The sequence below is a fragment of the Myxocyprinus asiaticus genome, chromosome 8 (genome assembly GCF_019703515.2).
Source record: "Myxocyprinus asiaticus isolate MX2 ecotype Aquarium Trade chromosome 8, UBuf_Myxa_2, whole genome shotgun sequence".
Classification (NCBI taxonomy): domain Eukaryota; kingdom Metazoa; phylum Chordata; class Actinopteri; order Cypriniformes; family Catostomidae; genus Myxocyprinus; species Myxocyprinus asiaticus.
Genome location: NC_059351.1, coordinates 805,001 through 822,262, shown reverse-complemented (window position 1 = coordinate 822,262; position 17,262 = coordinate 805,001). Strand labels below are relative to the sequence as shown.

The 17,262-nt window shown below is 39.0% G+C and overlaps 1 protein-coding gene across 5 annotated transcripts in view; it reads right to left on the bottom strand.

Moving 5' to 3' along the window:
• Nucleotides 1-3,374: 3,374 nt before the first annotated feature.
• cntln (centlein, centrosomal protein) overlaps nt 3,375-17,262 on the bottom strand; it is a 122,420-nt gene continuing 108,532 nt past the window's right edge. For 4 of the 5 annotated variants that reach the window (XM_051704987.1, XM_051704991.1, XM_051704989.1 and 1 more), the window contains 6 exons: nt 16,052-16,178; nt 15,720-15,857; nt 15,173-15,358; nt 11,989-12,159; nt 10,471-10,548; nt 3,375-4,709 (listed from right to left, as the gene is read on the bottom strand). In XM_051704987.1, the coding sequence (XP_051560947.1) occupies nt 4,599-4,709; nt 10,471-10,548; nt 11,989-12,159; nt 15,173-15,358; nt 15,720-15,857; nt 16,052-16,178 (811 nt within the window). In that variant the 3' untranslated portion in view covers nt 3,375-4,598. Of the gene's footprint in view, nt 4,710-10,470; nt 10,549-11,004; nt 11,822-11,988; nt 12,160-15,172; nt 15,359-15,719; nt 15,858-16,051; nt 16,179-17,262 lie in introns of those variants that run through there. The other variant, XM_051704990.1, reaches the window with a different exon arrangement.

Here is a 17,262-nt window from a genome sequence, read left to right as displayed (position 1 = left end):
TCTGTATGGCCATTATTCAGTACTGGGGTGGAAGCAACAATCAGGGTTCACTGCCATGAAAATGGAATTATCAAGGAATTTTTTACAATTAAAAATTGTGTTGTCCAAGCCTGGAAAACTCATAGGAGTAAATTCTTAGTCTATAAAAATTTCTATAGTAAATATTCATTTTTATACATTATACTCAGCAGTCAGCTTTAAAATATTTCATTAGTTAGAAATTACTTTTTATGATTGCAATCTCTATAAAGTGATTTTTAAAAACCCTTATCCAGTAATCTCGAACGACTGAAAAAGCCATGGAAATTCATTGATCAAAAAGTGTGGGAACCCTGAACCCTGCTTGGTCACAAGGGAAGGCGTATAAGAAATACTTGCATAAAGCTTGATCACGCTAAGGAGGTCAATATCAGCAACACAGAAGAATGTTCTCTGGTGTAATTAATGAATGGAGTAAATTCTTCGCAGTTGCATATTATTTGCCTAATTTCATTTAAAAGCAGCATTAGCCTGTAACGAGTAACAAAATAAAAACGAGGTCTTAAATATACAATAAATTGCATATAAATAAACCTTTTACTTTGTGCATGCAGCTTACCAAGATGTGTCGTCTTCATACTAACAATTAAATAAATATAAACCTTCAAACAGGTTAATGTTTTAGCTGACAAAAATTGACATTTCATCGAAGCGCTGATTCTGATATGACCTGTGATGGATCTGTTCCAGTAATACAGCAGGAGACCTCTGTACTCTCTCTTATTGATTTTGGAAACGGGGAGGGGAGGATCATGGGTTAAGGGCTCCAGCAGCCCCTCATCATTACTCCCAACAGCCCCTGTGGCACCCAGCTACCCATAGCAGGAGATGCGCTCCCAGAGCCACCCAGTCAACTCCTTCCTCACAACAGCATCTCAGAGGGATCTGCCATGACTATCAAAAAGAAAAAAGGAGAGATTAAGGGTAAAAAACATTGGGTGAATCAATGTGTAAGAGAAAGATAAAATGGTAAGAGGAACAAAGGGATGGAGGAAAGGGAAAATCCTAGCATTTAGAAGTCCTGATCAGTCAGTCCCCCAAGGTGCGTTTCTTAATTAGACTTTCACAAGAAGGCACAGCAGTGAGACAGTGAGAGTTTGAGAGGGATAGGAATCGTCCTCCTCTCTTTTAAAACGTAAGATATTACATGGCACATAAGGTTAGATTTTAGACATGGGATTGAATGTTTCTTTAGCATGTTCAGTGGGTGGCTGAGGAAGGCCGTGTTAATTAAACCTCAGGGAGTACTGTGCATTTGAATGCCACAGAAACAGCGGCAACAGTAGGTGGATAGACTGGGTATGCAAACATGTTGACTATGCAGTATGCATTAAGGCAGGAGAGATCAAGTTGAAGAAATAAGCCCCCTCTTGCTAATTTGTGTGCAGCTATTCCTGCACACGCCAGTCCCCTCTGTAACACTGCCACTGAGTTATTAATGTTTGTCATTAGCTACATTATGCTTGAGGACAGTGACTAGAAACCAGCAAATTTACATGGGCCAAATATTTACAATAGCATGCTCCCGAGTATTCAAAGAAGAAAGGATTCAAACTACATTAACGAATGGTAATTAACCACAAGGGCCCACTGATCCAGGGTGGCAGATAAATTGGTCCCCGAGTTGCTTAGGACATAGTCTTGAGCTAATCCTTCATTACAAAAAGATAAATGCAAACGACATCATTAGCATAAAACTGATGAGATAAAGTTATTCTTGGTAATTTCTGAATGGAGGATTTTACGTAGTTTCTAAAATGTAAAAGGGAAGAAAAATGGTAGAAAAGGAGAATCATTCAGTATATATAATCAGAAACAAAGAAAAGGATGACTACAAATTCACAAATTCAAGGCTAGCAGATACAGAGTATGGATGCATGTTTAAAACTGATACAAACGTGCTTTAACCCTCCGATTGCGCTCGGGTGATTTTTGACAGTATATATAAACTGCCTGGCCAAAAAAAAGTAATCGTTTGGATTTAAGTAATGGTTATGATCTGAGGTTGCTTCAGTTGATCAGGTCTAGAGTCAGCAACATTATGCAGCAATAAAATGAAGTCAGCTGACTATCTGAAAGTACTGAATGACCAGGTTATCCCATCAATGGATTTTTTCTTCCCTGACGGCACGGGCATATTCCAGGACGTCAATGCCAAGATTCATCGGGCTCAAATTGTGAAAGAGTGGTTTAGGGAGCATGAGGAATCATTTTCACACAGAGTCCTGACCGTAACCCCATCAAAAGTCTTTGGGATGTGCTGGACAAGATCTCGGCCAAACATTAATGCAACTCTGGATGGAAATAAATGTTGTGGCGTTGCATAAAGTTGTCGAAACAATGCCACAACGAATGCATGCCGTAATTAAAACTAAAGGCAGTACTGATGACAGGAGAGTCGAACCACTCTGTAAAGTCTTCTCCAGTACATCCCAAAGACTTTCATTTTATTGCCACATAACGTTGCCGAGTCTAGACCTGACCAATTGAAGCAACCCCAGATCATAACCATTACTTAAAAGGCAGGGGATATACTGTACAGAATTCTGGAATAATGTACATATTTTGCTCTTATGGAAAGAAATTGGTACTTTTATTCACCAAAGTGGCATTCAACTGATCACAATGTATAGTCAGGACATTAATAACGTGAAAATAAAAGCTCCACATTTTATTCTGAAGACTGATCTGATGATGAACCGGCTCGCAGCATACTCAAACATTCACATTCAGCAGTTCATGCATGTAAACAGAATAGATTTGGGTAAAGAAGTATTGATGTTGTATAGTTGTAATGTACAGTTGATTAGATGTTGTCTAGTTAGAACACTGCAAAAAATAATGTTCTTAATTAGAATTAATTTTAGAATTAAAAATTGCTTAGATACATTTTTAAAACAAGATTTACATGACAAGCAAAATGGCAGAAGATATTTGGTCTGGTTTTTCAGAGAAATCTAACAAATTTATTGAGTTTTTTTTGTGTTAAGCATAAAGCAAGCATACATTTAGTCAGATTTCTCCAAAAACAAGAATTAATATGTCATGCCATTTTGCTTGTCAAGTAAATATGTCTTGTTTTAAGAACATTTAGACATATTTACTGGAAAACAAGACAAATTAAGACTAAAGATTGTATTTTTTTGCAGTGATTTGCATGTTCGTTTCATAGATTTCGACTACAGAATTATTTTGAGCAATTATTAGTTAAAAGTTAATAAGAAATTCATTCAAATTACTAGTAATTCTCACATTAGATATTGATATAAATGTAACAATTTTTTATTCAAATACAATATAATTTAAACCTTGATAAAAATATATCTTATTTTGTATTATTTTACATTTATCGCACTGTAGTTAATGTATATTCTGAAACGTCAAAGAATTTCTCAATTTTGTTATTTAAAAAGAAATGGCATACTACATGACATTTATATTTGTCTGTTATCATGCCAAATATATTATATACATATATATGAGTTAAAATATGGTTTTAGATAAACTGACCCGCTACAGCAAAATGTGTATGCAGATTCTGAATGCAATAGGAGGGATAAGATATTATATTATGGTATTTCAACCTACAATGACGTAATAGATATAAAAATCTCTCAGATGATGAAGACTACATAAAAACAATTCTACATACAGTATGTAGTGCAAGACACATTTTGGGATCCCCATCGTCTTTTTGCTTATATATAAAGGCAGTTTTCAACTATGAAATGAGTAATAATGCTGAGAAGTGGTGAGTTATACATGGAGTTGCTACTACACAAAGAGATTAGCATTCCACATGCATTGGTCAGATAAACCGCTATTACACTGTGCCACTGGCTTGCTATCAAAATCAACAGTAAAGCATGCTGATACAATGATCAGGTACACGTATCAGCAAACAATATTTTTTTTCCCCCACCAATTATGGTGATGCGCATATTTGTATTCAAGCAAATGAATGCACTCACCATTTGTGCTCCTCACAGTGTTCATGGCTATCTCTTAAGTGAATTTTCAAAATAAGAGTATTAATAATTAAAATAGCTGATCCACAAGTTCAAACATACCAGTAATTTATATAAGTACAATATTTAATATACTGTTTAAAATCTGTTAATATCAAATCCAGTCATTTAAGCCTGATAATGATACAGTACAATCGGTAAAATTCTCCTTTTTTAGCTTTAAAAAAAAAAAAAAAAATCTTGCTTTTCCTTTATGCTGATGATAATGATGAAGGGAAAGTGCCATAAACCAACTCAATGAGCATTAGACATTTTTATTGGTACAAAATCATGGTGTGTTTCATGCCCTGTATCATTTTCTTTGTTTACAAATGAATGCTTCTTGGAGGAGAATCATAAAGCTTTTTGCATTACATTATTAGCCAAAAACGAATCGATTTGCTCTCGAAGGCTTCGGACTATAAGAGGGTAAGGGCAGAGAAATGGGTGGAGTGGCTGCGTAGACAAGGGGCGTCCACTGCCATGCAGGGTACACTCCATCTTACAGAAGTATTACAGTCTCTTGCTCCCTTTCTGTCTTTTTTCCTCCGGTCAGGCGTTTTTGCTGACTGCAGCTGTAAGAGCGGCCAGTTTCTCTGTCAGCACTTTGCCTTCCTTCATCTTCAACAGCATGGCGTCCATCAGCAGGCCTGCAGAGGGGATCTGGGGAGAGAGAGAGAAAGAGAGAGAGAGAAAGAAAAGAAAACCTGTCAAGAAGTACAGCGAGGCTTCTTTTGCTTTGTGTTTTGACACCAGACAGCTTCTCTGGGGTGTCTTCGTCTTTGATGATGATTCTAACCTGCGCAAGACTCCACTCTGATTCATTACGACAAGGAACAAACTCAAGGAACAGGTCACTGAGGCTTTCCTTTAATTTCTAGAAGAGGACATTTTGTGGGGAAAAAATTAAAACATTCAAACACATTTCCTCAAATACTAAATGGGATTGTTTTGAGGTTTGATTTGCTGTCATGCCACTCACATCCTGACACTGCCCTTAGTGATGCAGGGAATGAGGAAGTGAACTGAGCGGGTCCGAGTGTGTGTGTGTGCCAAGCACGGAGGGCGTGCTAACCTATACTCTGACTTCGCTTTCTTCCTTCCCCCAAATCCCTCTCAAGGACTCGGCGGTAATTAGCATTGGGGATCAAAGGCCTGCATCGTCCATAAATATTGAAATAAACTTTTCTAAAAGACACAGTGAAATGTATTTTTAATACTCTTCATTGAGCGATTTTGCACAGAAAAAGAATGTTCTCAACACCGAGAAGCTGAAAGAGAGACAAATACACTCAAGTGCAAGTGTATTTAGGTAGCTGGGTTGAAATAGATGGAGGGATGAATCACAAATGAAGAGGAAAGAAAGTCAGAGGGAGAGAAAAGTGTGTCTCATTAGGGAGAGAGGGAGCAGTGTTGTCCCCTGGGGCAGGTAGACTGGAGTATAACCCAGTCTCAGTGCTGACTTCATCAAAAGCTTGCTTGAGCTGTGCTAAACTTCAACTACAGAGGAAATGGCTGCAGGGGTTACGGCAAAGGAATTTAATTAATTACTTTCAAAAATGTACAAGTCTATTGGACGATATAAAAAAAAAAAAAAAAAGCTACGGTATCTGGTGCCACGCTAAACCTGAGAGGCCTGAGTCGCATCATGTCTCTGTGCTCTCAAACAGGCCCACAGGGACGGCAGACTCCGTCATTATCATGTAACAGCTGCTTTAGCAGGTAATCTCCTCCCTTTGGACAGCCCTAGTCAGCTCTTCACTATTCCACAAAGCTCTCTTTGGGCTGCGTTTTCATTAACATGCCCAGGAGTTGATTCAAAATCGACTGGCCTGGCCTGAGGAGAAGTGGGGGGGAAAAAAATCTGCAACAATATGAAGGTGTTTTTATAGTCCAATTAGGTGACACTGGTTTCATAGAGTGTGAAGGTGCCTGGGGCAAAGCTACAGGCCTAGTCACAATACACTCATCCCACACACACCTACAGATACTCTGTCTAAATGGACTGAATCAGGCTCCTTTTGTTATCAGCCGTAAGAGTAGCATTTGTGAAGCCAATATGTGAGCAAAGTCAGAGTACTGAAGGTACTGAAATGTTTCGGGAAATTTATGCGAAATGTTTCAAATTAAATTTACAGTCGCTTGCCTTGTACTGCAGATTGAGTTTGATATATCATCTATTCAGCACTGTTGCTTCCTTCACCAACAACTGCATAACACAAGTAGAGAAGACATGCTAAAACCTGTTAGCAAAACATGCCAAATGCCACTTTAAAGGATAGTACACCCAAAAATGAAAATTCTCTCCTCATTTACTCTTCCTCATGTCATTCCAGATGTGTATGACTTTCTTTCTTCTGCAGAACAAAAATGAAGATTTTTAGAAGAATATCTCAGCTCTGTAGGTCCATACAATGCAAGTGAATGGTGACCAGAACTTTGAAGCTCCAAAAAGCACATAAAGGCAGCATAAAAGTAATCCAGTGGTTTAATCCATGTCTTCAGAAGTGATATGATAGGTGTGGGTGAGATCAAAGTTTAAGTCCTTATTTACTATAAATCTCCACTTTCACTTTCACATTCTTCTTTTTGCACTTTTGCTGATTTGCATTCTTCATCCTTATCGCCACCTACTGGGCAAAGAGGAGAATCTATAGTAAAAAAAATTAAGTAAATGACGAGAGAATATTTATTTTGGGGTGAACGATTCCATTAACACACCCTGACAAACTCTCCCCAATCTAGGCCACTATGGAGTGTGGATTAAAAATTGTGTTCTATGATCACATTGCGGTCTATGAATATAAAGCTTTCTGATCTTTGATCTTCACAAGTTTAATTTGAAATCAAAATATTGAACGTGGGAATAACCGAGAAAAAAAAAAACAAAAACAAACAAAAAAACAACAACAACCAAAACATCCAAGACCTACTAAAGTCTGCATTTGATTAGACGATAATGAATGTGTCACATTTGGGAATGTGGGAAAACAAGAGATCAGGTAAGAAAATCAAGCATAGCACCAATCCATTCTTCTGTGCCAGTAATTACCCACCCTGCAATGCCTCTCCTCTCCATTCTCCCTTTCAGGCCACTGGAGACCAATATGAAAGGGAATTGGACACTTGGGGCTACAGATACTTGTAATTAAAACTCCTTTTTTTAAATGTTGTTTCTTACATCGTCAGGTCTATACAACCTGAGCCGGTAGATCTGACCTAAATACACTGTAGATTAAATATGGAGCACTCCCAAGTCTTTGTTCCTTCTCTCTCTCTCTCATTAGAAACTGATGGAGGGGAGGGGGCAGAATGAGGATCAAACAATAGCATGATGCTCAAAGTACAGTGGTCTGTTGACAATGCTGTCATGTAAATTTCACTGGTGTTTGACATTACTAGTACTGACACTGATAAATGAGACTGAAGTGGTGGTAATTATATGGAAAAATGAACAATGGTGTTTAACCACTGAAACAGGGAATTTAAATAAACTTATGAGAATGGCTCCAATCTTAAAAACTTTTAGGAATCTGACAGAATGAATGTGGATGCATCTAGAAGAATATATTCCTCCAGATATAGTATGCATGCATTGATTCAAGGAATCTTAAGTTTGCAATCAAATCATATGGGCTACAACTGATATAGTACCACCCATTTTAGACAATGCATTTCCATGATTTTCCATGACCTTTCTAGGCATGAGTGATTTCTGGATACAGATTTTTAAAAATCATTCCGAATCGCTAATAAATTTGTGCGGTCACATGACTTTTTTGATGCACATCTTTTATTCCCAATAAATTCAGTAAATGTTTTTTCATTATAGTTTATTCGCATTTCTTATCAAATAAAAAATGTATCCACCTCAAGCAAGCGTAAACGTTTTTATATGCGCATTTTGCTGTTTCCATCCAGTTGTTTTTATGCGATATTCCAAAATGTGCATTCAAATACATGGATGGAAACCCAGCTACTGTTGCGCACCGTCTCCATGTTTACAAGAGCATCCCCTAAGATGCACTCCTCCCGCAAATGTTGACGGGGGAGAATGGGGCGGTGGACGCCGCGAAAGGGGCCCCCCGGGAGTTGTGAGCCCTTGGGCTTCAGCCCGTGTAAACCTGTGCGTAAACGAGCCCCTGATCGTGGGATCCCTGTACAACCGAAAATGTGTTTCCTTTGCTCATGGTTACCTAAGGGAGGTTACTGAAGTTCAGTAGGTGTATGCAGTATAGTATGCACATTTTTTCATTGCACCACACCCACACACACCCTGAAAAATCCATTGTGTTTGGAAAAGAGCCCAAGACAGACTTAGTCCACACAATGGCATAAGTGTAACAGCACAGAAATATTACAGCTGGAATCTTTGGCCTTTACAATCCAAGTTCTGCTGGTCGTTATGAGGGGGTCGGGGGTGGGGGGTATGACTTCTGTAATGATTGTGTGCTGTCAGGCTGAGATGAATGTGGCTGATAAATGACTGGAGGCAGGGTGGCTCAGTTCATTAGCTCTAACAGTCATTTCCATCTCTTCATAAAGGCCGTGGTGTTATAATTTACCTCTAGTCAATAATTAGGAATCCACAAATAAACGCAAGCAATTAAATGTCTACTGCTACTGGGCAGAGGGGGTCCCTGGGCTGGATGAGGGTTTGCGGGTGGACACTCGTAGCTCAGAATGGGTTATTCACTTATAGCTTATAAGTTGGCGATGTTATTCCCAGGTTGTGACCCTAAAGTGAGGAAGTGTTGTTGTTTCATTAAGAGAGAAGGGAATGAGTTTAGAGATGCTTGGTGCAGGTCGTGGCAAGATAAGGGGCAATAAAAGAGAGATGCCGCATCCAAAGTGAGGAATGTTCATTAATATTATCTGAAGCCAACAAAGCAAACATGCAATGTGGCAATGACAATAGATCATAATCAATGTCATAGTCGTACAAGCTTTAGTGTGATGTCCTACAGACAGACAGACAGATAAAATGACAAGTTGAAGAGTGAACAGCACCTCCGTTTTTCCCTTCCAAAGCACACGGACTGTCCCAGCATTATTCTGACATGCATGAGCTTGTTACGTTGACATGTGGCACTATAGTGACAGCTGTGCTATTGACAGGGCCACAGCAGTAATAGGACGTCGTCACAGTGGTACCACCATTAGTGGCTGACAGTGACAGCTCACGCTGTATACAGGGACTGACAGCCGAGAAAAAACAGACCTCTGTTAGATAACACACACACAGTATTTTCCACAAAAAAGGCCACAAAATGGACGTGTTATGCCCAAGGAATTTCAACCAGGTGTTTATTGTAACTGGGGGGAAGAGATGGTTACATGACCTCATCTAACTAAAGGTGGCTTTGTTGTATCATATGAATATCAAGGCATTTAAGACATACAAGTACAACACATACAAATCACCAACAATGACTGACTGGTCTGTCTTCCTTCACATAAAAAAGCTCAGCTGCCAATAAACTTGCCTTGATCACAAGTCAGAGCAAGAGCCACACTCCCCGAGGAGTGGAAAAAATCAGAGGATGAGCGAGTTGAAAGAAAGAAAAACTAACGTGCGGGTCACCGTGCTGGTGTCAGCACGGCTCTCGGGGGACGGGGGCCGGTCTCAGCCTTGTCATACAGCAAGCAGTTGTGTCGGTGGAGCCGAGAAAACGTCGATAGCAACTTGCCTGTGAAGAGTCTCCAGCGGGCGGCTGCTCTATTTGTGTGTATGTGAGTGTGTCAATAGTAGCCTGCTGGTGGAGAGTCTCTAGTGGAGCTTGGCTCAATCTCCCTGCATCGACAGACCTGCCAGATCAATACTCGGCCCACCACTAACAAGCTGCCTCGGGGTCTCACAGCCCAGCAGAGGAAGCGAGAGAGAGAAAGAGAGAAAAAAACAAAAAACAGAGAGACTGAGTCCCCTAAAGTGTTGAGCGGTAAGAGGCAGAGATGTGCAGATCGGGTATAGACGGGTCACTGAGGTCAACGGTCAAAGCCACTAGCGCTGTAGTGACACGTCAGAGCCCATGGATCGCACTGGATACATGTTACAGGCTGACAGCCAAACAAACACACACACACACACTCTCACACACACACACACACACACACTGGAGAAGTCATAATGTATTCTTTTAATGATCTCATTCATAGCAGCAAAAAAACAAAAAACAAAAACAACAACAACCAAACAAACAAAATATATTACATGTAAAAACAGACAAAGCATGGAATTCTGGGAAGCTTGGGAGCTAAGTCAGTGACTCTTACTATCAATTTACAATATGCAGGATATTCCCGATTATGCCTTTTACAAAAGGATAAAAACTAAAAGCACCACTTAAACCTAAGAAAACTATGAATATTGAAAAATTCAATATTTTGACAGAACGTAGGAACTGCTGATAAACGAGAGTCAAACCTGCTGCTGTAGGATATGTTGTACATGCTCAGTCCAATCTGTGTCTGCCCCGTGACCCGCACACGCCTCCTCACTCTCCTGCAAATCACACACATAGAACACAACACGGCCAGAGATCCCATTAACAGCCATGCAGAAAAATGCTTGAAACGTCTTTTGTGTGGGTGATTCACAGTGTCATTCGATGATCCTGGAACCGTGGCGTAGCCATAGGTGTGCCAGGGTGTGCAACTGCCACCCAAAATGTAATCTTGCATATCTAAATGGAATGACAGTTTGTTTTTTGACATTTTGTTGTTTGCATCATGTCAGACATGGTATTATCCTTTATTTATAGTAGCTTAATAATTAACGTGACAGAATTATTTTTCTTTTTTTATTATGAACCAAACCTCCCTGTACTCCATAAATACAAAGAAGAATCTTCTTACATAAATGATTTATTTCTTAAACACAATTACGTTTTTAAACTAATGAATGTAACTAAAACCTGATGCATTTTTATCATTTTTTCTGTACTGTGCAAACTGTACCATCATTTATACAGTATTAGTGTCTTTAGCATATTTTGGAAAATAATGATGGATCATTCCAAAACCTTTTTTTTTTTTTGGACAAATTATTAAGCCTCGTATTTTTATATATTAACAGGGCTGTGTAGTCATTTGAACTACACAGAGCATAAACAAATTATAACCAAAAAGAAATTGCAGTGGTTGTTAATGGTCATTTTATTATATTTCACTTAATTGTGCTTTAGTTCTTGCACCCCAAAGTCTTGTTTCTGGCTACGCCACTGCCCTAAAACCCCCATAATATATATATATATATATATATATGTGTGTGTGTGTACAGAATTTTAGCAGGTCCAATCAAAACATTCACATATACAAATGATGCCAAAACTCATTCATGAAGAAAAAAAAAAAGTAAAGAGATTTTAATCAAACTAATTACATGATATGCAAACAAATTAATCAAGTATAGCACAAATTATCACATACAATTTTGAAAATAAATCAAAGACGTTACATGTCAATATATTTTGTTTATGCAATTTTTTTCGATCGGGTAGACTTTCCACAGGACACGTTTTTTTCATCCATATGCAATATTTTTGAAATGCTGGTCTATTTACACATGCATCAAACGGATGTATTTGGCCGTTGAAATGTCTTGCTGTTTTCCAGCATCAAGTTAAAAGTTGTTTGACTTTAAAAATCATGTCTCGAATCCCTTGTGTTCTGTTCCATTCTGTAGGGCTACATCCAGAACACATCCTGTGTGAACGGCTCAGTAAGTGTAGTTTGGCAAGGCATGTTGCTTGTGGATGCAGCTGGGGCTGTGCTAACTGCAGACTCGTAAAAACATGAACATGGTACGATAAGCTTGAATAGGGACATTTCTTATTAGACAAAAACATTTTCTGGAGTACGACTCAAGTCTTGTTTTTTGCAACATCTGCAGTTATTGCCCCACAATTTTTAGTCCGCAGGCCATATCTAAGACAATACTGACCTCATCTGTGTCCAGCATGTCCACCAGGTCTGTCTCGGTCATGTTGAGGATGGACGCTGCTTTCACTAGTGAGCATTTCGATACTCTGTTCCCTTCTTTTTGTCTCTTCCTCTTCGTCCGCAAACAGGTTTTAGCGTCCTGCACCTCTCTTGCCACTTCATTAGCCAGTGCCTTCAAAAGGACAGAATAAAGAGGTCCTCTCTCATCACCTAAAACATCTGATGGCGTAATAAACATGGCATGATCAAGAGTTCAACATTTGGGATGACTGTCAAATTGGGAGCTGAATGAGGAACCTGATGCTCTTGATTTTTGATGGAAAATATTCGAAAAGTTTGAAGGCTCACAAGGAGATGAATTACACATAAGAGAGACCTTGCTGCTAAAAAACACAGTGTTTTCTTGTTTGTAAGGCACATACTGTAAAAGATGCTCTCATAAGACTGTAAATAATGAGAGGCTCTTAAAATGGTGGTGAACGCGGGTCTTGTTCTTTGTTGAGCCCATTGAGGAGGGAGCTAAATGGGAGCTGTTGCTAAATACTAAGAGACAATTAAATGTTAAAGCTGCCACTGTACATGAGAAAGTCAATAAAGTGAACTCCCCTTTGTTTCATTTTCAGCTTATTGATCGTAGCAATAATCTCCTGTATCATTCCCCATAAGCCTTGTGAAAACCTGACCTTGGAGTGGACAGTCTGTGTGTGTGTGTGTGTGTGTGTGTGTGCACTCACGGTCCTGGTTAACCCACAGAAGTATAAGTGAGAGCAATCACATGCGGTTGATCAGAGCACAGTTCTTTGGGGCATGCCCCATTTCCCACATCTCCCCATCACAGTTATTTGTTTCATAAAGCCTTCATCATAAATACTTCAAATGGATCTTCATTATATTTCAGGGGATACTGTTGGATTACATAAAGGCCAGTCTTGCTTCCACAAATTCACATAGTGTGAATATGCAGCAATGCCATAAGGACCCGAAGCAATTTCACTAGCAGATGTTTTTTTTTTCAGGTGTGATGGTTTGAAAACAATCATTTAATTCATTGGTGAATAAAATGTGTACTTTAAAGTAGAGGTGCCTTAATTGACTGCAATGGAGAATTAATGTGCCGTTTGCGGTCCACCAACACACATTAAAAATAATAAAATATTTTTTTGAAAACCTGTATACGGGGGACATTTGGCGAGTACAAAAATGTCAGTCTGGAGTCTCAATATTGTTATACATATACCACCATCAATGCGGAGTCTGTACCGTGCACAGAAGCAATAGACTAGAGTCAGTACAGAACAGATTTGTGGAAATATGTTTTGTTACAGCTCCGCTTGGTGAGAGAATTCCGGTGAAATTTACATAAACTGGTGAATGTGAACTTTCACTTCCCTTATCCTGTGCATAAACATTATTAAACTTACAACATTCAGAATTCTCCAGAGGGATGCCCAGTTCATCAACAAGCTGTCAAAAGAGCCTATGACTTTATTTAAAGCCTAATAGATATTCACTGTCACTAGTCAAAGGGTAGATTCAATTGACCTAAGCCCAGCGCACGGAAAAATCCAGAAAGAGATTAAGCGAATTTATCACTGACTCTGCGCAGCTTCCCTGACCGCTTGTTGAGAGGCAGCCGAGCGGCGGGATAGTGTGATGGGGGCCAAGAGGAGAGGGGCTCTTACCTACAATCACCCGAGCCACAGGGCCAATTTACCAGAGGAGGAGGATTAGAGGAGCGGAGGACAAGACTCCTCTTTTAAATGACTTTCCGGCATTAAATCACACTGGATTGTATTAGAAGATAAACTACTGAGGAAATTACGGAGAAAAGAAAATGAGTTTTTACCTGTGTTTTTTTTTACTCTCGACACCATCTGAATAGGCAGGTACTGTAAATATTTACCAGCAAAACAAAGTAAAGGCCGGATACGGTCGAGGACTTGGGTCGTCTTATAAATGCCTTCATATTACACTAATCTAACACGCTGTGCTACGGAAGTCTTTATGAGTGCAATACGCATTTAATGCAATTTTAATTTGTGTCAACATGTAACATTTAAATGCAACATCATTCTCTATCACTAACCTGCTCTTTAACATGCTACATGCTATCAAATACATTTGCATAATTCAAACAAAGCTCCTCAGTGGATCCCAAAATGGCACTTTATTCATCCCGAAAGATCCGTCCTGAAGCTTCCTGACAGGATGGCATGTTCAAAGCTCATCAATCCATGACAGGGGAATGTTGGCCAGAGAGCTGGGCCGTCTGCAGGGACCATCATTAACACACTAGCAGGAATCAGCTACAGGTTAACTGTGTTGACTACAACAAACCACAGGCTACAAGCTGCATTTTGACAACAGTGTGTGCTGAATTAAAGCAATAAGTCAGGAGAGGCCACGCTTTAAATTGATTTTTACCGTGGGGTAAGAGGTGTTATTTGGCATGACACAAAGCAGAGTGCAGAAAAACCCCTGACCCGTGGTTAAAAAAAAAAGAAAATCACCATAATGCATAGACTCGAGTAGCGCATTGCTTTTCTAAAATCTCTGGCTGTGACAGTAACATGATAAAGATGCCATTATTCAATAAACAGGTGCATTTACAGAAACACTTTACAATAAGGTTTTATTTGTTAACATTAGATAATGCATGAACTAACAATAAACAATATTTTTTACAGCATTTATTTATCTTGGTAAATGTTAGTTAAAAAAATACATTTGTGCATTGTTAGTTCATTATGCATTAACTAACGTTAACAAATGTGTTAGTATATGTTGAAATTAACATTCACTAAGATTAACAAATGCTGTAAAAGTATTGTTCATTGTTAGTTCATGTTAACTGATGTAAACAAATGGAACCTTACTGTAAAGTGTTAGCAAATTTACTAGTAATAACGATCAGCATAAATAATTCTTCCACCTTGTCACACATTTTCCTGTAGTCTGTTGCCGCATTAATATATAAAACGTCCCAGGTGTGCATTCGTTGTCATTTTACAACCGCATAGAACACGGCTCATCCAATCAGAAGTATCTGAGTATTTGCAATGGAATATTTTCCTTTTTGTTTGCAGAAAAAAGGCTTGATTGCAGAGAGATTAGGGAATTCTAAATATCCTAAATATCTAAGACTAAAATGGTGACATAATCCGGATGTTGGACAGTTCGGATACCTGAATAACTGTGCGGAGTTGGTGCAGCTGGGACTCGGCGAGGGCGAGTTTGCTCTGCAATATTTCCATAGCTTGAGTGCTCTGCTGGGCCAGACCGTGCATCTGTTGAGATGCAGCCCGCTCCAGCTCGGCCATGGCCTGATCACGCTCCCCTATACGCACCTGCAGAGCGGCCACTCTCTGCTCCTGGGGATATGCACAAAAACATCAGATATCCCACTCAAATATACTTGCTTTTAGGACATTATAACATATGCATAATGCACATAAACTGATAGTAAGTGATAGTACATGACTGGTAAAAAAATAAATGATAAAATGATTACTAGAGTGATAAATGAAGAGATTAATAGCAGAAGAGAAACTGGGGTAAAGTTTGGCATTGAGGCTACACATCAAACAACTCTGATAGTAATACGGTGAATAATGGAAAAAACTAGAAACACTTGCACCAAACAGTGTTCCATTTACGATCACTACATTAACATTCAAATACAGAGTGGTGAAAATATGAATGCTGCAGAGAGATCATTCAAAGCTCTGGAACCTTTTTCTGAAGCTCATCTTTGATTTTTTGGCTTGTTGTCTCATGTTGTTTTTTTTCTGCAGTGGCAACTGTCAGTCGTCTCTTCAGAGAGTCGACCAGGGCTTTTCGGTTAGCAGACTCTTCCGAGAGGATCTTTATCTAGCACGGAAAACCAACAGTTATTAACCAGGGCTGCCAACATTAAATTACTTTCCTATTTTTATACAAATAGTAAAATGTGGAGAATCCGGACGAATGACACACACACACACTGAGAGAATAATTAATAGCAGGTTGCTCAAAGGCTGTGATTAACATCCTTTATGTTGTTCTAATACTTAAGCAGGACCTACTCTCTTCTCTAGGTCTTCAGTCACTGCTCTGTGGCTCCGTTCAGAGTCCTGGCAAATCTTCAGTCTGCTCCTGAGATCTTCCACCAGCTGCCTTTTCATTGTCACATCTCTCTCTAAAACACTGACCCTGTGAACATTTACATTGAATCATTTAGCAGACTCTTATCCAAAGCAACAAATGAGGAACATAGCAAGCAATCTGTCTTACAAACGTCAACAATATCTGCAGTACAGCACTACCAAGATCTCAAAGTGGCTGGAGTCGTATAGAAGCTAGCGCAGAAGAAAGAGACACAGAAGGAATTTTCTTTTCTTTTATTTTAAAACAATGATTAAAGGGATAGTTCACCCAAAAATAAAAATTCTTTCATCATTTACTCACCCTCATGTCATCCCAGATGTGTATGACTTTCTTTCTTCTGCAGAACACAAATGAAGATTTTTAGAAGAATATTTCAGCTCTGTAGCTCCATACAATGCAAGTGAATGGTGACTAGAACTCTGAATCTCCAAAATGCACATAAAGCAGCATAACAGTAATCCATACGACTCCAGTGTTTTAATCCATGTCTTCTGAAGTGATATGATAGGTGTGGGTGAGAAACAGATCAATAATTAAGCCCTTTTTAATTAAAAATCTCCACTTTCACCTTCACATTCTTCTTGTGTTTTTGGTGATCCTCATTCTTCGTGCATATCGCCACCTACTGGGCAGGGAGGAGAATTTATAGTAAAAAAGGACTTAAATATTGATCCGTTTTTCACCCACACCTATCATATCACTTCTGAAGACATGGATAAAGCCACTGGAGACTTATTGATTACCTTTATGCTGCCTTTATATGCTTTTTGGAGCTTCAAAGTTCTGGTCACCATTCACTTGCATTGTATGGAGCTACAGAGCTGAAATATTCTTCTGAAAATCATAATGTGTGTTCTGCAGAAGAAAGAAAGTCATACACATCTGGGATGGCATGAGGGTGAGTAAATGATGAGAGAATTTACATTTTTGGGTGAACTATCCCTTTAAATAGTAAGTACAATTAGTGTGGACTGATTAAGTGCTCGCGGAACAGATGCAGATTACGTGGATTAGGTTATCCCAGTGTTTTTATTTCCACAATAGTCCACCAAGTTTTTATTGTGGTCTCATCCACTCCGAAAAAGTAGCAAACAGAAATGAATAATTACATGAACAAGTAGACACGAAG